General features: G+C 38.0%; 1 protein-coding gene across 5 annotated transcripts in view; it reads right to left on the bottom strand.

The window, feature by feature from the left end:
* FRMD6 (FERM domain containing 6) overlaps nucleotides 1-25471 on the bottom strand; it is a 74704-nt gene that overhangs the window by 12778 nt on the left and 36455 nt on the right. For 2 of the 5 annotated variants that reach the window (XM_045069394.1, XM_004738777.3), the window contains exons 2-10: nucleotides 23457-23701; nucleotides 18546-18636; nucleotides 15159-15262; nucleotides 13647-13723; nucleotides 11280-11466; nucleotides 9152-9307; nucleotides 6082-6147; nucleotides 5166-5234; nucleotides 2331-2505 (exon numbers count right to left, since the gene is read on the bottom strand). In XM_045069394.1, the coding sequence (XP_044925329.1) occupies nucleotides 2331-2505; nucleotides 5166-5234; nucleotides 6082-6147; nucleotides 9152-9307; nucleotides 11280-11466; nucleotides 13647-13723; nucleotides 15159-15262; nucleotides 18546-18636; nucleotides 23457-23555 (1024 nt within the window). In that variant the 5' untranslated portion in view covers nucleotides 23556-23701. The remainder of the gene's footprint in view (nucleotides 1-2330; nucleotides 2506-5165; nucleotides 5235-6081; nucleotides 6148-9151; nucleotides 9308-11279; nucleotides 11467-13646; nucleotides 13724-15158; nucleotides 15263-18545; nucleotides 18637-23456; nucleotides 23702-25471) is intronic. The other 3 variants (XM_004738775.3, XM_004738778.3, XM_045069411.1) reach the window with 2 other exon arrangements.

Here is a 25471-nt window from a genome sequence, read left to right as displayed (position 1 = left end):
GGAGCCTAGCGTTAATCTACTTCCTGTCAACTTATAGGAACAGCCTCGGTGTTCTATGTGGCTGGCCAGTGTTCCTTTCTTAGGGCTGAAGCACTTAGACCCAGTGCAGACATTTAAAAAGTATCATACCGCTCGGTTACTAACTGAAGGATATGTTTACATAATTCTGAAATTTATTTATTGCAAAAATGCAACCTCTCGCCTCCCTAGTAATCAATGGTGTCAACAGCACAGATCATCGATGTGTTGGCCTTCTTTGTATTCCCTTTGTTGTAAAAGCCCAGAGACCACAAAGCTTTTGATACATGATTTTCGAACAGATTGCAGTCAGTGTGACATCTTGACATAAGACCTAAAAACTAAGCTCTAACTGCTGAATAAAGTTGGGTTAAAAAATCTTTTTTTTCATGACAAAGCAGTTCTTTTTTTTTTTTTTTACTTCTCTTTTAATGCTATGGAAGAATTCTTGCGATCATTTCCTATTATAAAATGCTAAAAGAGTGTTTCAGACAAGGTGACTCTAAAGAAAAACAGTCTCTTTTTGTGCTGAGCTTTTTGTTTGTTTGTTTTGCTAAACTAAGACTGGTAAAAGAGCTTTCTTGTAAAAATGATGAAGCCCTTAAGTATGAATGAGATAAATGGAGTCAGGTCAAGGCTGGCCCAGAGAAACTTAGTTCAGGCTTTCTTTAGACCTAGACAAATCTCTAAGTAGAAGAAACTAAGAAACTAAATCTGGTTTAGAAAAATAAAGAAAGATGTCCCCCCAAATCTCTCTGCATTTATCCAAATAAAAAATCCAATTTACACCTTTATCATTTCTTCATTGCCCTCCTCATGTAAGCCCCCAAACAGGCACTTGGTACTATATATGGTAAGAGAGAAACCCTGCCCGCCCTCTAAGAACTGAAAATTCTTTGTAATTTTACCTTAGAACCTATAAGGGAGGTTCGCGAATTCTCAGGCTCTAAAGGGCTCCCCTTAAGGTCATCTAAACAAGAATGTACTAAAATGCTGATGGCAAAGCTCATGGAATAACTCTCAATGCCCTACAAGCTGGCCATTTAGGAATGTGGCCAACTTGACAAATAATGGGCTCCACATGGAGGTCACCTACTCTTACAAGTTTCCTTGGTGCTTCTGTCCCATCTTCCTTCCTCCTGAGATTCATGTCAGCACTGGAGAGATGTGATCTGCTCTACCGATGAGTCATGGTGGGGAGGAACTGGCTGTGTGGCCGCGGAGGAAGCCGGGACACCTGGCAGTGACGCCAGTTCTCTCCAAAGACAGAAGCAGTTTGGTGGCAGACGGTGGGGAATGATTCATGTTCTAATGGCTGCTTACAAAGCAATGACATCTCCAAACTGTGTCTCATTCAGTTAGAGATAGCTTTGGGGAGAAATCGCTCAGATGTGCAAACCGCTATAAGGTTTTTTTGTTAAGAGGACAGGTATCTGTCAGGTTTCTGTAGGAAAGGTGGGGTCCGAGAGGTCAAAATTTATTTCCACATACATGACCCTGAATATGAATCTGCATCCAAATGTTCATGCAGATATCCTAGATCTAATCTAATTGAATTGTAAGAATTACCACAATGTGAATTTGCAAAACAAATTGAAGACATTAAAATAGGCAAATATGCAAACTAACATTTGGGGGGATTAGAAGCTGAAGTGTGTTAAGTGGAGACTCCCTGGGGTGCCAGAGCTCAAGATGAAGGGTTAACCGTCCGGTTAATATTATAGAGCTCTTCCTTACCATGACTGGTCCCCTGTTTAAGGGGCCCCAAATAATTTGCTCTCTTCTGCGTCTCAGCAAAGCCCCTGTGGGACTGGCTGATAAAATCCTCGAGTAAGAAATCCTTTCTCCTTTGTCATTCCTGCTCACTTACACTGGGAGCCTCCTGGCAGTCTATGATAGAGACTGGAGACATTCTGTCACCCACCTTTATTGTTACTCTAATCTAAGGAATAATTGCACTGGAAAAAATTCCAGATCCCAAGGTGCTCCGAGCTGCCAATAAACCTTGGCCTGCACCTTCAAGACATGGCTTTCTGTAGCCATCTTCAAGGCAAGTGTGGGGAAACTTGAGAGACCGGTACCCAGGGACAGCTGAATGACAGGGACAGCCTCAGGTCTTCCACACAGGTGCTGCAGCTGGTGGGCCTCAAGGCTACCCCTGGTCTTCCAGGACAGTGAGGAGAGGCGAACAGGAATGTTGCTCTAAATCTGAGAGGCCCAACCCTTGCATCCTATTCTTCAGAGCTCTAGATAGTAAAGGGCCCCATGTGGCAAAGGCACCACTGGCTGCCCTGCCCAAGACCCCGCCATACCTTCATTTTCCTCCAGCTTCCGGATGTGGCGCAACACGGGCTGCAGATTCATGTAGAGACGGTGGCTGTTGCTCAGGAGCTGTAGCAGGTGTCGGGAGCGCATGGGGCATCCCGTGTAGTAGATGAGCTTCCTGGCTGAGGGGAGGCCATCTGGCAAGATCTCAAATTTCTTACCCTGTGGAGCGAAAGCACACGTTGGATTTGGGAAGAGAGGTCTCTTGTTTGCCAAGGTCCCCTTCATTGTCTTCTTACTAAGGAAGACTCCAGACTCAGAAATAGATGTAGAAAGCTCCATCCAAAATTCACTCAGAGACAAATTATTATTTTTTTATTCAAAAATGCCACAGGACTACATTTACCAAAAAAATTCAGGAAGTGTCTAGCCAGGGTCTTCTGGTAAACACTGACTGGGAATGATAGTCAAGGAGTATCTTTAGTTTCTCTGGCTAAAGGGGCCGTTTATATGATGGAGAAAAGAGGGGCCCATCATGGAAGCATCTTCTAATGCAATTCCAACACCCTAGTTCAGCAAACAAGTTGACAAATTCTAGAAGCATAATGCAGTCACATATTAGTTAAACACTATGTACCAAACACTGTGCTAGTCACTGAGAAAATGACAGTGGGTAGGACAGAAAAGGTGCCTACCTTCATAGAGATATGTTCTGGTGGGAGAGACATACATAAACACATAAAATAACTATAGTTTATCATAAACTCTGGGGAGGAAATAAAAAGTTATGAGAGCAAACACCACAAATTCCTATTTAGGGTTAAGAAAAAAAAAAATGGAAAAACTTCTTTAGCTGGATCAAAGAGGGAGGCTGGGGCGGGGGCGCGGGGGCGTGGGGAGCACCTGGCTGACTCAGTCAGTAAACCGTGGAACTCCTGATCTCAGGATTATGGGTTCAAGCCCCAAGCCCCACGGGGCATAGAGTCTTAAAAAAAAGAAAAAAAAAAAAAAAGGAAAAAAAGAGGGAGCTGGAAGCTAGAGGGACAAGAAAAGAAGAGAGAAGTAGTGTAAGTATCTCTATCAGTAGAGATAAGGAATCTCTTGTTCTTTAAGCCTGGGATCATTAACATAAAGTTCATTAACGTTAAGTTAAGAAGGAGAGTTTGGCAAAGTTTCTTATAGTCATTGGATATTATAAATTCCTTCACCTCTCCCATTAATGAATACGGCAGCAGGCCTGCAAAGGAATATTCCAAACAATTCTCAGCCAGAGGGGAAAAGTAAAGCAAAGCGGGAGGCATCTTCCAACTATACACTTCAAGTTAATACAAAACAATATGGCTTTGTGTCTCTCAGATGGGGATGGAGTTTTCACCCCTCGACTTTTCATTTTAAAGGAATCACTGGTGGATCCCAATGCTAGAATGGTAATAACTGTCACTTAATGAGCACTAGGAAGGTATTAACTCATTTAATCCTCACAATAAGCCTATGGGGGAAGACAAATTATCCCCAATTGGGAACAAAGAAACCAAGGCACACAGGGTAAGTAACTTACTTAAGGGTCCTACAACTTGGGCAGGAATGGGCTGGCCACGAGAAGAATCAACTGCGACATTCATCAGAACAGATGCCTTGTTCCCAGCCCACATCCACTGAATCAAAAATTTCAGAGGAGGAGGGCGAGACCTAGAAATCTTTATCTTAAGCTCCTCACATAATGCTAATGCACAACTCAATTCAGGAACCACGGAGTCCAGGACCCTTAAAGCACTCAATTTCATAAATGCATTTTATTACTACTCAATTTGGGACATGACAGGGACAACTGGGGTAATAATATCCTCATTTTCATATTGCTCAGATCCTTTCACAAAGGGCCTGGATGAGAGAGACCAAGTGAGGAGGAAGTCAGGCCCCATTTGATGTATGAGTAAAGTGGAATCAGATTGAAGTATGCCCAAGTAATTAAAATAATGTAGAGTCAGGAACAGATCTTTTGACTTCACAGGGCAGTGTGGAGTCAGTGCCCAAATGCTATTTGGCAATACAGCCCTTTGTTTATATAGGCCATCTTCCTTATGGGAGAGAAGCACACGTGTACAAATCCTTATTGTCCTGCTTTCTTTGAGCATTTTTTCCAACAATTTCTGAACAAAGAAAAAAATATGGATTTTAATGACCACTAGACATACATATCATTAACTGTAATTCTTTGAACCCTACCAAAAACCAGATATAGCTGGCAAGGTAGAGAAACAGCTGGGAAAAATCATGAATTTGCTCTTACAATGAAAAAAGAATACTATTCTCAATATTCTAAAAATAACAGCGTTTCTGCTATTAAGAACTGTAGACCTTTCTTTGTAATGATGAGTTTCAAAGAGATGGATATGAATAGAAACATCTTGTTATCATTCTTTATTCTCTGCTCAAAAGAAGCAACCTCCAAAAGAACTGGTAAACCCCCATGCTATGAGTAATTTATCCTCTGATTATGGCTCTGTTTTCTGATCCCTTTGCTTTTAAAAACAATTCTGTCTGATAAACTCATCTTGTACACTCCCCCTACTACATTTCTTCTGTAACTAGAGTAACTTAGGAAAGCACAGTGGGGACCAAACCCACAAGTTAAAGTTAGTAATTCCTTTGCTGTAAGATTCTTTAATTTTAGGTTCACTCTTCGTGAGTGGCAAGGATTAAAGCACATACAGTAAGAAAATAAGAAAGCTAGTTGTCTTCTTTGACAACTTTTTAAAAATACAAACTTTTTTTGCCTGGGACAGTATTATTTTTAAAAACAAAACAAAAGAGGGAACAACAAAAATCCACAAAAACAAACAACGGGGCAATTTTTCTTTACTCGGTTATTTTAAACTTACCACAAACACCAACTTTCCAACATTTGTCCAGGGGAAATCATAAAGCAATTGCTTCTCTTCATCTAAATTCTGTGGGAAAATTATAATGCATACAGAGTTACAGGGGAAAATGCCGGACGCTCTACAATGGCTCTAACTTCTCTCCCAGAAAACTAAAATACAGTAATTAAACTCTGATAGGGGTCCTCAACTCTCTTTGGAGATGTTCAGATAATAATGAAAAAATTAGTGACACAAAACTGTAGCTCTGGGTTCCTGAGTGAGTCATTATCTGGTCTTTTAAGGCAATCTTTTCCCTTTGAGCCTATCCTTAAATTTAAATAAAAAGTCCAAGACTCAGGCATTCAAGAGATGAGATAAGGCACTTAGACTTTCATAACTGGATATTTGCCTAAATCAAAGATAAAAGAACCTTATAGTCTCCTTGGTCTCATAGAAAGAGGCATTCTCTCTCCCCTGCTGATGGCTGCAGTATAACACTACCCCACTTGCAAGAACGTGACAGGTATTACTTATTCAAGTGACAGGCTTTATCAGAAAAGTGTAATGGAAATTAAAATGTCTGGTCTGGCACTGTATTAAAATGTCACTTTTTTCTTTACACAGTTATAATGCTCCAGAGGATAAAAGAGAATATTTGAAATCCATAACCACAAAGAAGAATGTCTGTATATTAATGATCTATTAGTGATGAAATTGGGTCAATCTTTGTTTATTCTTTTCTGTTCTGGAGGACTTACTACTGTCGAGGTTTGGACTGTATCACTTTATCTATCCTACCTCATCCACATCTGGAAGAAAAATAGGAAGCAATGGCCAGAAATGAACCAGTGAACCTATCAAAGGACCAGACAAGAGCACTTGTCAACATAAGGCATAGCAGATACCGTATGACACTTATTCCTCATTTACGAACCTGAAAAATCTGTATTCCCCGCATGGTCAATCCAAGGGTCAGAGAAGCTTCAATTTCCCTTTTATCCTATAGAAATAAGATCACATGAAAAAAGTACGTTTTTCTAGTATAATGGACTACTAAGCACCAAAGAAGAGAAACAGAAGGAGAAATTCCAGGATTAGAAAGTTTTTGACTAAAATAACTTTGCTCATTTTTTTGCATCCCTACTTTACTATAAGATTTAAGAAAGTCTTGAGTACATACTAAATCAATAATGATATATTCTACTTTTTAAGCCACTGAGATTTCAGAACATTAGTATTATCACTATATCATATAACACTCTCATATCTGATAATATTCTAAATATTTACATTAATGAAACTCTGATAAACAAGACTATTTTTGCCCCTTATCTTTATTTTTAAGTTTTCTACCTTTTCTCAGATATTAGAATATTGAATACAATGTTATAACTATATTCTGAGATGCACTAGATTTTATAGGTTTCAAACTGTGTAACCCTCCAGCTCTGAAGCCAAAATCAGAGGCAGCCTAATACTTAAGGGTGTCATTTCATGAGGAGAAAAGGCTGTATGTAAAGGCTTTATTCTTAGTTTGGAAAGAAAATACTTATATCTAAGAAATTCAATTATCACTTGCCAATACAATATGCATTCTTTTTTTAGCTTTATTTAAATTCATTTAATTAATATGTATTGTATTATTAGTTTCAGAGGCAGAGTTCAGTGATTCATCACTTGCATATAATAAGATATCCATTCTATCAGCTAAACCATAAAGTATAAAAAATAAACTACAATGAGCATATGGGAAAAAAATTCCTGAAATGGTCTCTGAATTTTAAATGTATTCTGAAAGTGCTTATCTGTAATAATGGGATATAAGGTATGAAGTTCTAAACAGAATATAAATAAAATTACTCAGTAACCAAAATATTTTCATATGAGATTCTTCAATAAAAATAAATGAGTCTGTTTAGGGCCTGTTTTCCCATGAACATGGGAAGAAATGTGTTTAGAAAATGCATCTGGCATAGTAAAGACAAGACGTGGCCTATTTTCACTATTTGGGCTGTTTTTTCTAACGTGTATGTTTTTACATCAAGAAAGGCACATACAGTATAGGTTTAACAGGAGAAACCAATCTATTACTGTGAGTTTAGGTCAATTTCCTCTTCAAGGCTACTCTGATTGCTTCCTGAAATAAGACTGTGCTCATAAAAACTCTGGCTGGGTGGGCACAAGGTGTGTGTTACTGTGAAAAGGACTCAGGAGTTTCTTTTCCCAGAATGTTGCCTGTCCTCTCTCTACTTTATAATTTCCACTTTACAAGCGGGTCTTAAAAATGAAGCATTTTAAATAGCCACTTGATTTCTCTAAAGAATGAGAACTCTGCCCAATATCTGTTTCCCCACTTCATTCAGTTATATTATTATTAATTATCTTGTTTTAAGCAGGTGAGAGGGTCATTTTCCATGCCATACAGAAGTACCACACCGTACGCCAGTAAAAGATTAACTTTTACACAAAAAATAAGTTGGGGAGATTTACTTTACTAAAGAATTCTTAATTCTTTAAAATACTAAGTTCCCCTATCAAAGCAGCAGCAGTTGGTATTTACTGAGCACTGATTAATGTGCCACACATTCCACCTGGTCATTTCAGATTTACTATCTCACAGAATTTTCCCAACCTTGTGAATTGTATAGAACCCTAGATGGCCAAGGATTAGAGTTGTATTTGCCTAGGATCCCATAATAGTGGTAATGTAGGGTTTCTAATATCTGACTCTAAAGCCACATTTTTCCTTATACACCATTCATGCTTCCAGTACATTTTAAAATACAAACTGATCATCAAATGTCATTTTCTCATACACTGAGGTGTCACAAATGAAGTCTCTTAAGGAAAAAAAGAAATAACAACACACAATCCTTCAGGAATTTGGCCAAAGAGATCTTATGGAACTCAATTATGCCTCTCGAGGGTGACAGGACATTAACGATGCTTCTCTTGAGCATGGAAGCAAGAAAAAAATTTTTTTTGGTACCGTATTAAGTTTTCTGACCCAGCCAGGGAGAATATTCAGTAACACATCCAAACTATACTCCAGCCTCCATTGGTCCGGTTATGCTAATCTTACCACAAAGGGTGTGGTAGTAAGAAAAAGCCTGACAGTAACAGTGATGAAGCTAACAGCTGAACATCAGGCTGAACAAGTGCTGGGCACTGTTTTTAACACTTTTTATCCGTAAATTCTTCTAGTCGGGCAGACCTGGGTTGAATCCTGGCTCTGCCACTTGCTAGCTTTGTGCTCTTTGGTCTGTTTCCTCTTCTGCAAAATGAATATCACAGTTTCTATCTTACAGAATTGTGAGAATTAAAAAAATAAATAAATAAAGTGTGCCCCAAGGAAATAATACTCAATAAACATTAGCTGTTGTGGTGGTTCTTATTTGTGGATACAATGAAGTATGGCTTCACTCTGAGGAATATTAAAAATTACTAATCAAATAAGTTGCAAATGTTAGTCCCCAAGGCAGACATGGAAAAGAGAAAAATAACTATTTCATAATCACTGAAAAGCCAGATTCATGATCTGAAGCCACTTTTTATCTCAATATTAGAACCACTGAAGAACAAAGATTCCATTGTGCTTCCAGGCCTGAGAAAAAGCATCATTAACTCCAAGACTGACCTACGACAAGAGTTCACCTGAAACTTTTTTTTTTTAAAGCCCTTTAATGGGGCACATGGGTGTCAGAGTTGATTAAGTGTCCAACTGTTGGTTTCAGCTCAGGTTGTGATCTCAGGGTCAGGAGATCAGGCCCTGTGTAGGGCTCCACATTCAGTGTGGAGTCTGCTCAAAGTTCTCTCTCTCCCTCCCCTCTGTCCCTTCACCCTCGCCTGTGGGCCTGTGCGCTGTCTCTCTCTCAAATAAATTTTTTTAAAAATTACATATAAAAAGACCATTAAAAAACGAAATGACAAATTTTAATAAAAGCTTCTTCTAATCGAGAAGGTATTTTTTGCTCAGAAGCTGTAGACACACTACAGTTCAGTACCTTATACAATCTGTAGTAATGCACGGCAACGTCATCCAGTCGGACAGCCTCTTTGATGTATTTAAGATGAGCCTCAGAAGCTGTCAGTGCGAACTGATCTTTGTGCATGTTTGGAATGTGCTTCAGGATGTAGTCCTTCCCTCTCTTGGAAACAACCTGTTGGAATACAATGGGCATGCAATGCGACATTTGTTGGAAGGATGGAAGTCCTACCCTCACCCCCAAAATGAAGAAAGGACAAGAACCTAAAATAGGCCATGTAAACTGGCTAATTTCCAGTAGGAAATTTCCCACTTTCATTCCATTTTCACCATCTGTTATCTTACTAGGCTGAATCAGCTAATACTAGAAGCTACAAAGACGATTTAGCTGTAATACTGCATATCTGAGAAGAAAAATCACAAGAAATGAGAAAAATATGTTCTCTTGGCTTTAAACTCATGGAGAGAAAAAAAAACATGCAAACTTGCGAAATTTGGTACACATCACTGTTTATACTTGCAAAATGACTGGTACCATGAAATACACTGACTGTCAACATTATCTTCAGGTTCTGGATCCTACTTAACTCTTCTAAAATTACAGCCAGAGTGGGAGGTTCTAAATGTTAATCCAAAAAAGGCAGGGGACTGAGAGGAATTCTCTGAAACATTTCTGGTTTTTACATAAAACGCTGTTATGAACGCTCAATTTGAATACTTGTGAGAAAACAAGTTCATTCAAGCATTCATTACAATTCACCATGGCTCAGGTTTTCATGGGACAGTAGCCTGAGCCTTTAAATGCCCCAAATATACAGTAGCCAGCAGCTTCAGACTAAGAAAGGTGCTGATTAGTTCAATGAGGATTATAAAATATGGAAAGAATTATGTGAAGGCAGCAAAAAGATTAGTGCTTAAAACGATCAGAATAACAAAATTAAAGAATTTTTAGATTGAAAATGTTTTTACAGATACTGACATTATGTTTCTTCCTACTGAATTATACATGATCAATTACTGGGCCATTTAAGAGGTTTTGCTGAGAACTCAGAGTTACAGATTTTTTCCTTCTAGCCTCCTTTTACATGGAGATCACCTAAGTGAGCATTTGTCAAACTTTCTTCAGTCAAAGAACTCACAGAAAATAGTATTTGTAAGGTCACCAAAGTAGGTGGCTTTGGTGATCCCAAAGATTGAAGGAACTCAGATCTCAGCATACTGGAGGCTGTGGTGCCCTGACAGGGAGCTCGGATTTTTAAAGGACCAAGATTCAGTGACTACCTGACAACAACCAGGCAATGAAAATATGGGCTAATCAGAGACACTGATATGTAAAAGCCTGACACCTTTTGTGGTTTCTCTTCAACAACTGGAGCACTGTTAATCTGTCCACAAAAACTTACGTGGAGCACCTCACTCTGAAATGCTGAACAAACAGTAAAGGTGACGTTTGTGCCTGTCCTTCAGAAGATACTAAACAACAGTTTACTTGAGGAAAAAGATAAACATATCATTTGAAAAGGAGATGCAAAATGTTCTGTCGAGAGTCTTACAGAGCCCAGAGGTGGGGGGGTGGGGGTGAGTACGATATGTTTTTTATTTTTTTTAAAGATTTTATTTATTTATTTGACAGAGAGAGATCACAAGTAGGCAGAGAGGCAGGCAGAGAGAGAGGAAGGGAAGCAGGCCCCCTGCTGAGCAGAGAGCCCAATACGGGACTCAATCCCAGGACCCTGAGATCATGACCTGAGCCAAAGGCAGCGGCTTAACCCACTGAGCCACCCAGGCGCCCACGATCTGACTTTTTAGAGTTATGTTTTTCTCCCTCCAAAGGGAAGAAGATGGAAGCTTGAATAAGAAGAAAGCAAAGACAATGCAAATGCCAAAAGCAGGCCAGCAACTCCAAGTTGCACCCTAGTTAGTACGGATAGCAATCTTCTTGCCTGTTAACTCTAAGGAGCAGGTGAGCTGTATCGAGAGATCATGTGTACAGTGCTCTCAAGTGTTAAATTTATATTTGGGCATCATGAAAGGTTTTCCTGGCCACAAACATCTGGGTTCCCATTTCTTGAAGCAACACGAGTAGCAGCATAATGAACTAGAAATGTGCTAGAGAAAACACTTTAAAATTTGAAAACAGTGCCTACCCAAGATGGGAAGTAAGCCTCTGGCTCAAAGTATTTTCCATAGTGCTTATTCCTTTTGAAGTTCCCAAGATCAGCCTGCAGGGCAAAGGCTGCCAGCAGGAAATAGGCCTCTTCTCGGAGCACACACTGAGAATGAAGCACTTGTTTTCTCAGGTGCCAGTAATAATAGTATCTTGCTGTTCTGTCACTGGGAAAATAAAAGAAAACCGAACTCACATTTGATGGAACAATCTGATGGCATGTAAACAGAACCCAAATCCTGCTATCCATCTGGTGACAAGAGCTCTTCTGTTTCTGCTCCCTCTTCTTCCCTCCCCCCAATCAACTCCATGAAAAAAGGGGGGGAGGGTTATAGCTAATACCTGATTGCTGCCTCACACAGGTCACAGGGAGGCAGAACTCCAAGTTAGACTACCCAACAGCAAACATACCATTTCCAGAGGCCTATAACATTTGATTCATTCAGAGAATAGAAACAAGGTCTGAATCATTCCACTCCAATATGGTAAACATTTCATTGAACAAGGATTAGTATAGAAGCCTAGGCATTTGTTGTCCACATTAAAATTATTTTGCTGTAATAATGCTACACATATTTCATAAACAAGGACAAATCTGAAGGGACAATCCTGGCTCTAATGTTTTGCTGTTCTCTTTTGGTTTGGTTTACAAGTACTCTAAGGCCCTTTTAAAAATATTTCTGTTTATGTGCCCATTAAAAAATTTATTTAACTCTACATTTTTTTTTCTTTCTCAGAATGAATGAACTGGGAAAAAAAGTGTGCCTTAAATCTATTTTTTAAGCAGATGTTACCTTATGGGTGTGGTTTTATAAGCACATGTTATGACAATCATGATGCTCCTCACCAATGGAAATACTAATAATGCACTCATTACAATCTGTTGAGGTCAGAAATAAATATAGTTCCCATTAAATACATACAGTAAGAAGTGCTGACCAGGGGAAAACATGGTCAAGCTCCAAAAAATGTCACAGGCAAATGGGATGCCTTGTGATCAAAGTAAAAATGCAAGGGGAAAAAAAAGTGTGTGTGTGTGTTTAAGGAGTTTATTTGCCTTCCTATTATTTTAGGTCGAATGTTTACCTGAGATTCATAGCTCATTAGCTGATGACAATAAAAACATGGGTTGACTTCAACTAAGATGGTGTTTAAGTATGAAAAGTTTAAAAATAAGGCATTTATGTAACTTTTTTCCCCCTCGGGACAGAATACTCTCCAGAACACTTCTTTTTATAATGCTGACCACACAGTGTTTGGACTAGTTCATCCCTGGGGAAAAGGGCAGAAAAACGTGGAGAATTAAACATTCATTAGTCCCAGAGGGTTAATTAGTGGCTACATAACATATTTTGCTTCTTTTCAGCACATTCCACACTTAGTAGGTAAAATGAGTAAAAACTTTACATAAACTTGTAATAACTAAAAAAGTTTCTTAGCCTTTTAAAAAAATTATTTATGGGTTCATATATTTTTTACTGTTAAATTTAAAATATTGGTATTACAAAATACAAATATTAAGAGTGAACTTCACATATAACTCATTAGCCAAATGTATCTGTCTCTTTTACATGGTGTTTCTCAGAGTTTAAAAGTAAAGAAATAAAACAGAGTCCACATTTCCAGTATTTTCTATGGGTCAACAAAACCACCACCTCTGAAAGTTTCTGGCACTGAACCCTCCTATAAAAGTGATAAACTGAGCTTCTGAGATGGTAAATTCTGGGTCTGTATCGTGAGCATAGTATTGTTCACGCACCCACTTCCGGAAAAAGAATCAGTCACCTGCCCTTGCCAAACTGCATCTAGGATTCTCACAGGAAAGCTCCAGTGGGTGTAATCTTAGCTTTAAAGCTACTGCCAACAACAGAAGCAAGACCCCAAAAGTGAAAAGAAAACCAGGCTGTATAAACACCATGCATTTTTATAGGGCAGAGTTCTTGCTTGCTTGCCCTACTACTCCCCTCCCTACCCCCAGAAAAGAATATAATCCTTTAGTTTTTCTATTCTTCACAAAAATGCTAGTTCCTTCTCGAATGAAGTATCTTTTTGTTGACTGATTTGTTATAAAAAACGTGGAGTATGGAAAATGTGCGGCAGTGATATTATTAACATTTTTATCGATAGTTTATCATTCATTCATTCAACAAATATTTATTTAGTGTCTACTGAACCTCTGTTCTAGGAACTGAGGATACATGAGTGTATAAAAAGATTTTTTTTTTATTCCTCCCCTTTGGAATTTTTATCATAGCAGCTGGAGACAAACACATGCAGGGACTTTATTCAGTATGTTAGAAGGTGAGTATTGCAGGAGAGTAAAGGTATAGAATTCCTGTCCTCATACCTGATCAATCTGCCATTTTCCACATAGTACTGCACACGGAAGTGAATGATCATGGGAGGTCCAAATTGGTCAATACCCTAAAACAAAGACACATATAAAAAGCAATATATTTTTAGTTACTACAATCAACAAAATACCGTTATTTACAGGACAGTTTTAGAGTCTTGAAAGGTTTTATCTACTTCTAATGTGGGAGAGGGTAGTAGAGGCAGGCAGAGGACAGATAACTGTCCCATATGGATGGATACCAAGTTCATGCAAACCTGGGAAGTTATAAAGCATCATCACGTATCTGATACTCATTCACCGTAATGCCAATGACAACACAAGGGAAGATAAAAATAAATACCAGTGGAAATTTCTAGTTGAGATCCAGCTCCTCTCTCAGCTCTATCCCCTGTGGTGACCATTTGCTCCTCATTACAAATGTTCTCTTGTTCCTCTGACATTCCACATACCAAATTCTAATATGCTGTTTGTTTATTTAGGCTTTAATGTGCCTTACTTTGTAGTTGGCTTTCAAGAAGCCTTCCCGTTTATCCCAAGAATTCTTAAAATACAAATTGGAGGATCTGGGATTAGACACTAGGGATTTATTCCTGATTTACTAGGATGGTCCTGGAAACACTAGGTGAACTCCCTGTGAATGATCTCCCAATGTAAACGGAATTGATGTTTACTAAATAAAGACATCACCCAAACAAAAAGTAACAAAGTATCAAAGGTTAGTAAAAGTAGATTAAAAAATTATGAGTAACTTCTAGAACATCAGTTTTGACAGCTAATAATAGAGTCACAAAAGAGGAGTAAGCATTTTTTCCATGGTTTTCATTTCAAAGCATTGTCCCAAAATTACTACAAAGTTATTATCCAACATTATTTAAGAGATTTTTTTTTAAAAGATTTTATTTATTTATTTGACAGAGATCACAGTAGGCAGAGAAGCAGGCAGAGAGAGAGGAGGAAGCAGGCTCCCTGCTGAGCAGAGAGCCCAATGTGGGGCTTGATCCCAGGACCCTGGGATCATGACCTGAGCCGAAGGCAGAGGCTTTAACCCACTGAGCCACCCAGGTGCCCCTAAAATATCTTTTTTTAAAAAAGATTTTATTTATTTATTTGAGAGAGAGAAAGAGAGAGAGAGCATGCACACAAGCAGGGGAGTGAATGGAAGAGGGAGAGGGAGAAGCAGCCTCCCAGCTGAGCAAGGAGCCCAAAGTGGGGCTCGTTGAACCCTGGGATCACCACCTGAGCCTAAGGCAGACACTTAAGTAGCTGAGCCACCCAGGCACTCATATATAAGCAGAGATCTGAAATCTACTGTTATATGCTATAAGCTCCTAACATTTGATTAACATGATATTGTGGAACTTAATTATTCATTTCCCTTTCCCATTCTCTACAAAATATTTTTATGAATTAAAATTTTTAAATTTAATATTTTTTCTAGTATATAACAGCTAAAATAAACCCTTTAAAAAATCAAAATAATTTTGCTTATAAATGTAATCTCACCCAAGTGACTTCGTATTGTCGTACCTTGCTGGCCTCTTTCTTCCATTCTTTTGGACAATACTTATACAGCTTTTGTGACAACTCCATATAGACATGTTCATTATCTGCACATTAAAAAAGGAGACAAGATGACAAAGAAAAGGTTTAAAAGAAAAGAATATATACAAAGACATGTTTTTTTTTTTTTTTTAAAGCCTCAAGATTTGTAAATGTGTTCTGAAGTCACACAGTACCACAAAAACTCAACAAGATACTAAAAGACAAAAGGTTGGTTAGACATTACTGAGCTATTTTATGAATTATTTTGCATTTTCAATACAGAACACATACTATAAAAAATCTGTAATATTTAGAAGAAACAATAGCTTCTCCCTCCTGTTTTTACTTAGTTTCTATGGTCATCCTAATGCACAAACTTCCAGCACTGTGAGCTTCCTTGCTCTTAGAGAAACATGCTTTTGTTGAGTTCACAGAGTATTATCATCAGAGATGCAGAATAATGAAACAGGGCAGAAACACCATCCTAACTGCTATGTAAGAAATTAGGGGACATTGAGGATAACTACCTATTTCCAAGTGAGGGGCCTGACCCACAATTTGTGAACAACAGCCTTTAAGACTATTGCTTCTCTATTCTCCACTATAACACAGCCTGATAAAATGGCAAGCCATTGCTCTCACTGCCTTTGGGATTGATCCTGTGGAATGAGAAGAATCTCATGCAAAAAAAGAATGCCAAAGTGTTTCCTCAAGGGGATGATGTTCTTAAGATGAGCACAAACTATGATTGTTGAAAACTCATGTAAAAATGATCTAAACATGTGAAGACAAGCTGGTAAAAATATTAAAATTTTCAGATTTCCCAAAGAAAATCTTTTAAAAGAGATATTTCACAACAAAACCTTTCAGCATTCCTATCTCAAAGTTCTAAGTCTTCTTTTTTAAAGATTTTATTTATTGGAGCACCTGGGTGGCTCAGTCATTAAGTGTCTGCCTTTGGGTAGGCTCATGATCCCGGCATTCTGGGATCAAGCCCCATATATCAGGTTCTGGGCTCAGAGGGGAGTCTGCTTCTCCCTCTCCAGCTCCTCTGTGTTGTGTTCCCTCTCTCGCTCTCTCTCTCTCTGTCATAAATAAATAAAAACTGTTAAAAAAAAAAGATTTTATTTATTTTAGAGAGAGAGCAGACGTGTGTGCAGGGAGAGGGGCAGAAGGGGAAGGGAGGAGAGAGAATCTGAAGCAGACTCCTTGCTGAGCTCAATCCACAACCAGGAGATGATGACTTGAGCCAAAACTAAGAGTCAGCAGCTTAACTCACTGAGCCACCTAGGCCCCCAAAGTTTTAAGCTTTTTTAAAAAGTTTATTCCTTTTTTCTAAACACCACTAAGGGAGTATGCTCATGGAAAGCGCTGCATAAAAATGTAGTGTCTGTTTGACTACTCCCAGGATAACAAGCCTGACCACACTGTCACTCCTGTCTGAACGCTGGAGGTGGGGGGAGGGAGGGGGGTTGATGGAAAAAGAGCCCTAAGACAATAGGAAGGGTAGAGCTACTGTTTATAAATGACATATTAATCCAATCAATTTGAATGAAAGGGATAGGGAAAAAGGTCCCAGGGACAAAAAAGGGTGCTACTTAAATCCACTTATCAGATCAACTAAATTATCTCCCATCTCTCATATGCCACCAATTAACATGAAATGAACAAGACCAGACAACCTTCCTATTGAATAGGATTTGAGTTTGGCTTGAGCTGCCATCTGAGGAAGCAATATAATAAACAGAACTGAGACTGTTCACTGTGTAATAGCACATACTTTTAAACTACCACCACATCTCTACCATCTGACAGGTTGAGCATGGCCTTAAATTTTAAGAATTCAAGAGCACATATCAAAATCTGACAAAGCAGGTGAAGCAGTAATATCCAGTTGACCTGTGAGAAAAGTGAAGTCAAGAGAAGTCAAGTGATATTTCTAAAGCCACACAGCTAGCTAGCAGTAGAACCACAATTAGAACCAGGTCATCTGATTCCTTTTCCAATGTTCTTTTGCCACACTACAATCTCTCTTTTAAAAAAAAGGTATCTTAAAGACTCTCGTTTTGAAATCTAAGGAAGCTGTAAACTGGTTTTATTAGACTGACTTGTTGAACGACACAGATCAACAGTCTGGCTGTTGTCATAGAATTAAAAGAATCAACTTTGAGTTTAGAATAAAAGGAAAATTTTTTAGAATCTATGGGGCATCTTATTTCTCCTGGACCCTTCCTCAAAAGAGTGACTGAAGGATACACTGTTAGAAGGATGGGGCTAAGCATTTGTAGTTTTATCACTTTAACTATTACAGGAAGAAACTGAAGAGCAAATAGTGGATTCACTGGTTCTTGAGTTGCCCCCTGCGCCATGTTCTCTGGCCTCTCCTAAAAAGACAACTGAAAATGGTTCACATTTTGGTGGAGAACGGCCTTGTTTATCAGCTGATCATGACACACTTTCCCACCTGGCAGATCTAAGCATTTTATGGTACTAACCAGATTCTCAACATGTCATAAACCTTTAAATTTAAACCAATTCCAGTAGTAGAATACGATCCATAAAGAAGTATAAAATATAATTAAGTACATTTCATAAAAACGTATTCTTGAAAAACTAAACAAAGATATAAAAGATATGTCTTTTGACGTAAGACTAGAGAAATTTAAAAACGTGATTTGGAAAAAAAAAAAAAAAGCTCAGATAAATCCTAGTAACTTAACTCAAGATATTATGGGGGTGGGGTGGGGAAGAGACTTGTATTGAGCCCTTTATGTGGAGAAAACCTTTACAGAAAATATACAGAAAAAACTGATCCCTTATCTCCATGTCATATAGGCTAATTGGAAAAAAGAGAAGGTGTGAAGAGGGAAAACAGAAAATAGGAGCAAATTAGTAGATCACTTTGTTATACTATATAGTCAAGAGTAAGAGAACTTGAATAGTTATTTTTCTTATGCTTTAATGCTTTAATGTCAAAAATCATAAAAGAAATTATAAAAACACTCAAGAAATTGCCTACTAGCTCCAGCTGCTCCCAGAGTGCAAGGAAACAAAAACCAAGCTTGGTTCATTAAAACACAAAAGAACAAACCACAAAATTTAGATTCCTACAAAGGAACCCATTTTTAAGTTCAAACTATAATACATGGCCTAAAATACTAAATCTTAAAAGAAATAGATCAGTTAAGATTTTAAAAATGAATACTAGACTAAAAATAATGACCAGCTTATGGGTATTTTGATAATCACAATCTTATCACCATGTGCCTAAATTAAGTTACAGCTATAAAACATCATTTCCTCAGGGATAGTTGGCTAAATTCTATCACAGATGGGACTAAGACCTACTTTGTATGACACTGAGTCCAAACAGGTGACAGTCCTTTAGCCTGAGTAGGTCACACACCTGAACCAGCAACTGGTGACACAAAATTTTAACCTGTAGAGAAAAAAACAAAACAACACAACACAACTTGAGATAGCAAGTAAACCAAACCCACTCACTGAGCCACAATCAGGCAATTTATTTTTTTAATTTTTATTTTTAAAAGATTTTATTTTTAGAGAGAGAGAGAGATCAAGCTTTCAAGTGGGAGGAGTAGCGAGTGGGAGGGAGAGGCAGGGGGAAAGAATCTCCAGCAGACTCCATGCTGAACTTGGGAGTCTGATGCCGGCTTGATCCCATGACTCTGAGATCAGGATCAGATGCTTAACTGACTGAGCCAATCAGGCACCCCCACAATCAGGCAATTTAATCCACCCTAAATATACATCTTAAAACTACAAGCAACACTAGTGAAACAACCGTTGGTTCAAGGAAATTGCTTTACTCTGTATTGTGTTTCAATAGTGATTATCATAATACAAATGTTTATGAAATGGTAGTAAGGTACCAATACTGTCTTGTACAAGACTCATAAATCTTAGGACACACGGACAAGGTCTTATTCTAAAACCATGGTGCACAATAAATATTTCAGAATGTATCCAAAACAGGCTACTCAGATTATCAAAAGCTGAGTCAGACAAGTATCTTTACAAGGAAGCTTTTCTTCTTGATAATATACTACAAATTTAAGATTTAAAATGTCATACCATCCAAGGAAACCTTAATCCTTAGTTTTGACTGTATTTTTAAATGTCATAAACAAAGCTCTTAGGATAAAACATGATAAAAAGTTAGCTGAAAAATTACAAACCACAAACTATGTACACAAACAAACCATGCTGTAACTCTGTGTAATTGCTATTCAAATAATGCTGTACATTTCCTCCATATATATATGTGTATATATATGTGTATATATATATATCCCACATACTTTTTATTGCTCTGCTAAATTTAAATCAAGTATTTGGAGCCTACTGATAAACCTCTAACAACTACCAAGTAAGTAGTATTCTTGTTTAAAACTGTAATTAAGAAAGGCTGTGGCTCTGAAGTCTTACCTGCTGTGAAAACAAGCTTGAGTTATTTGTATTTGCATATTATGAGTCTTTAAGGCTACGTTTTAGCTGATTGTGAAATTTTTCAAGTTCTTTAATCTTCAGGGGCAATGGAGCTTTAAAAAGTGCTATATAGAGTATGAGCTATTAAGAATTAAAGTATTATCTAAAAATACACTCCATATGGAACGTGGTAATAAAAGCAGCATTTGGTCCTAAATGTCAGTGGCTTGGGAGCCTGGCTGGCTCAGTTGGTTTAGGGTCTGACTCTTGGTTTCAGCTCACATCATGATCCCGGGACCCTGAGATCGAGACCTGTGTTAGGCTCCACACTCAGTGGGGAGTCTGCCCAAGATTCTCTCCTTCTCCTTCTGCCCCTCTCCCTGCTCATGCTCTCTCTAAAGTAAATAAAGATTTGAAATAAATAAATAAATAAATGTCATTGTTACTGAGCAAGCACGTTTAAAATATATCCCCCTCCCCCAAAAAAGAAGACTTGTTCCTTTAGTCTTAGTGAACAGGTATAAACTCTTGGCCACTGTTTATATTACTCAAAAATTTTTTGTACATTTACCATAATTTTATTGTCAAAATTTACCAAGTTTCCATATTTAACATTTACTTGATGATTAAAATCATTTAAAACATCCCCTACTAGTTCAAACTCATGGAGAAACTAGAAGGATCAAAACAAAGTTTACCCCACATGCAGAAAGACAACACTATCATATCAACCACACATGTCAAGGAATAAACTATCTTTGTTTGAAAAATATTTAGAAATGAGGACAAAATGAGACCATTAATAAAACTGTTTTTGCTACAGTTAATTTGTTAGACAACAACACCACAAATATCAACTGCAGTCGTATGAATACAAAGATAACACTGTGGAAAAAGACAGACCTTTGGCAGCCCTGAATTGGTTTTCTAGCAATGAGGGGCCTCCACACTACTTAAACTCGGTCCCTCCTCCTTCCTTTGTTCAACAGCTTGCTAGAGAGGAGTCTGGACATGGCAGGGGAGTCTAAGTGCCCTGGAATAAGAAAATCTTATAGGCCTAGAGGGAGTCCAGATTTTCCATTTGAGCTTCATTAACAGAGCTCCCTAATGAAATGAACAAACAGCTCAGAGAAATTAAAACAAGTGCTACTCTATTAAGTGCTCACTTACTGAGCAATTCCCAGCTGCCAGGCACTACAATTAGCGGTTTATTCATGTTATATCTTTAAATCCTCACAATGACCCTGATGAGGAGAGGAAGATTATCTCTACTTTATAGATGAGGAAACAGAAGCAAAAAAAAAAAAAAGACAAAACAAACAATGAAACAAACAAGAAAACCAACTAACTTGCCCAAGGCTATAGAGTATGTCAAGGAGTAGGGATTTCAAGTGAGGTCCCTGTGACTCTAAAAATCCTCCTTAATCATGATGACAGACGGCTATACAATCCATAGTCCTGACCATCCTGTGAGGATATTGCACTAATTTTGCAAAATAAGGGAAGTGAAGACACGTAAAATTAATCTCTGATGAGGAATTAAAGTAATAATAGCAGCTACTATGTTGTGTCAGAAAGGATGCTACATGCTAACCTTCAATTCTCACAATCACATAGTACAATTGTAACAGAAGTGTTATTCCTAACGTTCCTCAGCTGAGATTTTAGTACAAATTAATTTCTTTGAAAATTCTAAATTTTTCATGAATAAAATTCCTCATGAAGACAGATTAGTCTGCCTTCCACTTACCTGAGGTCAGGAAGGTTTCGTTCCATATCCTATGTGTGGATAAGTGTTTACATGAACACAACGGATATACAATGCAATCAGTGGATTATGTTTAAAGACATAAACAGAACTGAGAGAAGTTTCTTTACTTTCTTTTTTAAAATTTATTTATTTGACAGAGAGAGATCACAAGTAGGCAGAGAGGCAGTCAGAGAGAGAGAGAGAGGAGAAGGAATCAGGCTCCCCACTGAGCAGAAAGTCTGACTTGGGACTCGATCCCAGGACCCCGAGATCATGACCTGAGCCAAAGGCAGAGGCCTAACCCAGTGAGCCACCCACGCGTCCCCTGAGAGAAGTTTCTTAAGTGCTTAGCCTATATGCATTGATTTTGAATTTTTTAAAAAAATTCAGTGGGTATCTTTTTATAAAATAATTATATAAAAACTGAAATAGCATAGTAGAATTACATGTTAACATATTCTGCCCATGACCAAACTGAAAAAGATTAGCTGCCGAGTTTCATTAGATTTTTAAAAACAAAGTGTAAAAATAATAGCCCATTACTTCACATACTCAAAAACAACTTCAGTTACTCTGAATAATGATGTTGTTAATCAAAAGAAATTCTGTCCAACAGATGATAAAATTCATCCAAGAGGTAGGTTGGATGCTCAAACAATCTCTCTGAGCAAAAACGAGGTTACGTTAGTAAATCAAGAAACTAAAACTGAGAAACTATGGCGATTGTCAGAATAAAACCTAAATAATTATGGTAATAAGTAGAACCTTTTCTTGTCTAAATTTTTTAATGAAGCTACTTAAATGTCATATATATTCAGTGTAACACTTAGAGAGATTCTTTTATATAGCAATTGAGTTAAAGATATATTAGCATATAGCAAAGAAAACCAATTTAAGGCATGCACTGAGGCAAGTTTCTCCCTAATTCCATCTGAATACAATCAGTGAAAGGAAGAATATGAAAGCTGTGAGAGGGGCTGAAAAATGCTAGGCGTGATTCTGATTACTATAAACCTGTTTGGCAACCTCTGCCAAAACTTAACACAGACATGCATAGATTCTCTACTCTTGAATAAACCCCAGAAAAGTATACGTACAGGTATACACACAAAATGCTCATAACAGTTTTATTCATAATAGCCCAATACTTACAACAACCTAATATTCATCAACAATAAATGGATAAACAAATAGGACAAACAAATAGGGCATATTCACAAAATGGAATATTACACAACAGTCAAAAGGAATTAGTGTTACGTGCAATAGTGTAAATGAATTTCACAGGCCAAATGTTGACTGAACGGAGTCAGATACAAAAAAAGAACACAACACATAATTTCAGCTGCATGAAGTTCAGAAACAAATTACAGAGGAGGAAACAGTTACTACCCTTTGGGTAGAGACTACTGTCCAGGTGGAGTCACAGAAGATCTTTCCGGGGTGCTGAAAATACAGCATATCTCAAGCTGGATGATGATTACACGTGTATATACACTTGTAAAAATTCTCTGAGCTGCACACTTAAAATCCCTACACCTTGCTGTAGATATAGCTCTATTCCTCAATGTCCAGGTTAACTAAGAAAGTTAACTCTGACTCAAAAACTGAAAGCCAGAGCTTAGTGCTCAAGTGCACAGCCTTTCCTGAAATTGGCTAGACTTAGGCTACTATTAACGATCAAGACGCACAGTAAGAAGCTAGCAATTACTACCATTTCATGTGTGTGTCAACTCAAAAGCATTTAAAAAGCAAACACATTATATATTAATAAAAATTTATATTTCAGTAAAAAGTTGTGAAATAGTACGGTGTTAGTTTTTCTATAATACGGTCACCAAAATTCTGCTATTTTGCCCCCAGGTGAAAGAACATTGAAAGCAGCTGCTCTTAAGCCATAATTCAGTTTATCCTTGTATAGATAACTTTAACACCCCAGTTCTGCTCCATTACTCACAGTCGCATTCTGTAAGGCTTTCGTCCTTCACCAGGTAGTAACTTGAATGTGGTCACCGCTGGGAACAGAATATTCAAACATTTCTAAAGTTGGATCTACTTACATTTATGATGATGTTCAAAGATTCATCATTGGGGAGGAAAATACACACACTCCGGCGGTCTTGCATGACTCTGTTGTTATGGAAGTTCAATTTGTTCATTGTGTTGTGGGCTCTCTAGTGGTCAGGGCTGGGCTCTGAGTCCTCGGCAATTCCTCTGGTTCCGAGCACTCCAAAGCCAGACTCCGCTCCTCATCACACGCCCTGCAGGAGAAGCAGCATGATGTTCCACTGCGTAGGTTTCATAGCTGTAGGAAAAGCCCCAAAGCCAGCCATAAATAATGGCAGCGAGACTGGCGAGGAGAGAGCCAGGAGATGAGCAGCCGCACAACTGCTCTTGGCACCGGGACAGCAAGTCTCAGAGCTGGGGTTGTCTGGCTTAATAAATGAGAACTCCCTGAAATGTGTTTTGTATTTTGCCCACTATCAACTGCTTTAAAACTTTCATTCACAGTCATGAATTAAACATAAAGCCAGTGAGTACCTCATACATTCAAAGCAGTGCTATGTGCTGCAAGGCTTGCAAAGGCAGAGAACCTGCCTTCGAGGAGCTTCCAAGCTCCCGTGGGAGATAAACGAATGACAAAACAGCCGCAACAACAAAATTCTCAATCTTGCTCTTTTTTTCCATTACAAACTCAAGTTAAATGTCTTGGCATTTTCATTACATTCCTTCTTCAACCACTGTGGTCTGGCTTTTACTCTTTTGCTTCGCCAATGTGGTTCTGCCAAAGGCAGTCAGGATCTCCAGACCATCAGCAGAATCTCTAGGACTCATTCAGTTGATCTCTCTCCCTTAAGGAGGTTAAGCCCTACTTAAAACTTTTTACTCCCTGAGTTTTTACGGCATTGCTCTCTCTCTCCTGATCCTTTAACCTGATGACACAAACAATACCTCTATGTACTTTACCAACCAACTAACATGTAAAAATAACAAAACTGTATATATCGACCATGTTTGTATACAAAAGAACTGTGGATATCTAATCAGTTTATTAAACACATTATTTCTTTTTAGATTTTATTTATTTATTTGTCAGACAGAGATCACAAGTAGGCAGAGAGGCAGGCAGAGAGAGAGGGGGAGGCAGGCTCCCCACTGAGCAGAGAACCCAATGCAGGGCTCGATCCCAGGACCCTGGGATCATGACCCAAGCTGAAGGCAGAGGCTTAACCCACTGAGCCACCCAGGCTCCCCTAAACACATTATTTTTTAACTTCTCTCAGGTTTCAATGTATACATTTTTTTTTTTTTTGCAAGTAATGAAGATTCATCTCCAATCTTCAATACTCACATCATTTCTGTGTTTCATGACTTATTGCTGGCAAAACTTTGGAGAATAATTTTAAAACAATGGGGGATAATTTCTACTTTTAAATGAGTGTGTCTACACTGTTTCATATATTATTGCAAACATAACACTATTCAACCAAGATATGTTAAGGCTAGTTGCCCCTCAAGCCAACAGTAATTATTTTTCTCCAACAGTATTTATATTGTCTCTTTCCGGCAGACAGAGCAGAAGAGAATTTCCATGAATACAAATTGTTTTACCAATCAGAGAGTATAACCACACAGTTTTAACAAAAAAGCTCATATAAATCAAAGCATAAATGAGATATAATCTGGTCTATTTGCTTAAGGTTAAATGTCCACCTGTTATCAGCAGGAAATGGGAGAGAATATGATCTTATATGGCATTAGGAGTAAACATAAACTATTATTTATTCTTAAAGTATGAATAAAAATATCATCCACAAGGCAGCTATTCAAACTGAGTAAAAACAAATGGTAATCTTATATACAGTATTTCCTTATTAGAAAGGTGACCAGAAGCCCCCTTAGAAGTATTCTGCTTTTCTTAAAGGATCAATAGCAATTGTTTCACATTAAGTTGTAGCCAGGACCTTACACTATAGGATCACCGAAGTTCAGCATGGCAGTTCATCTCCAGTATGGGATGGTTAGGCCATGTTTCTCCAACCATGAATTAAGTGCACCCCAAGTCCAATCCACT

The sequence above is a fragment of the Mustela putorius genome, unplaced genomic scaffold (genome assembly GCF_011764305.1).
Source record: "Mustela putorius furo isolate JIRA1106 unplaced genomic scaffold, ASM1176430v1.1 tig00000129_pilon_pilon_pilon, whole genome shotgun sequence".
NCBI lineage: Eukaryota > Metazoa > Chordata > Mammalia > Carnivora > Mustelidae > Mustela > Mustela putorius.
Note: the sequence above shows the minus strand (reverse complement) of the source record. Positions and strands in the feature narration are given on the sequence as shown.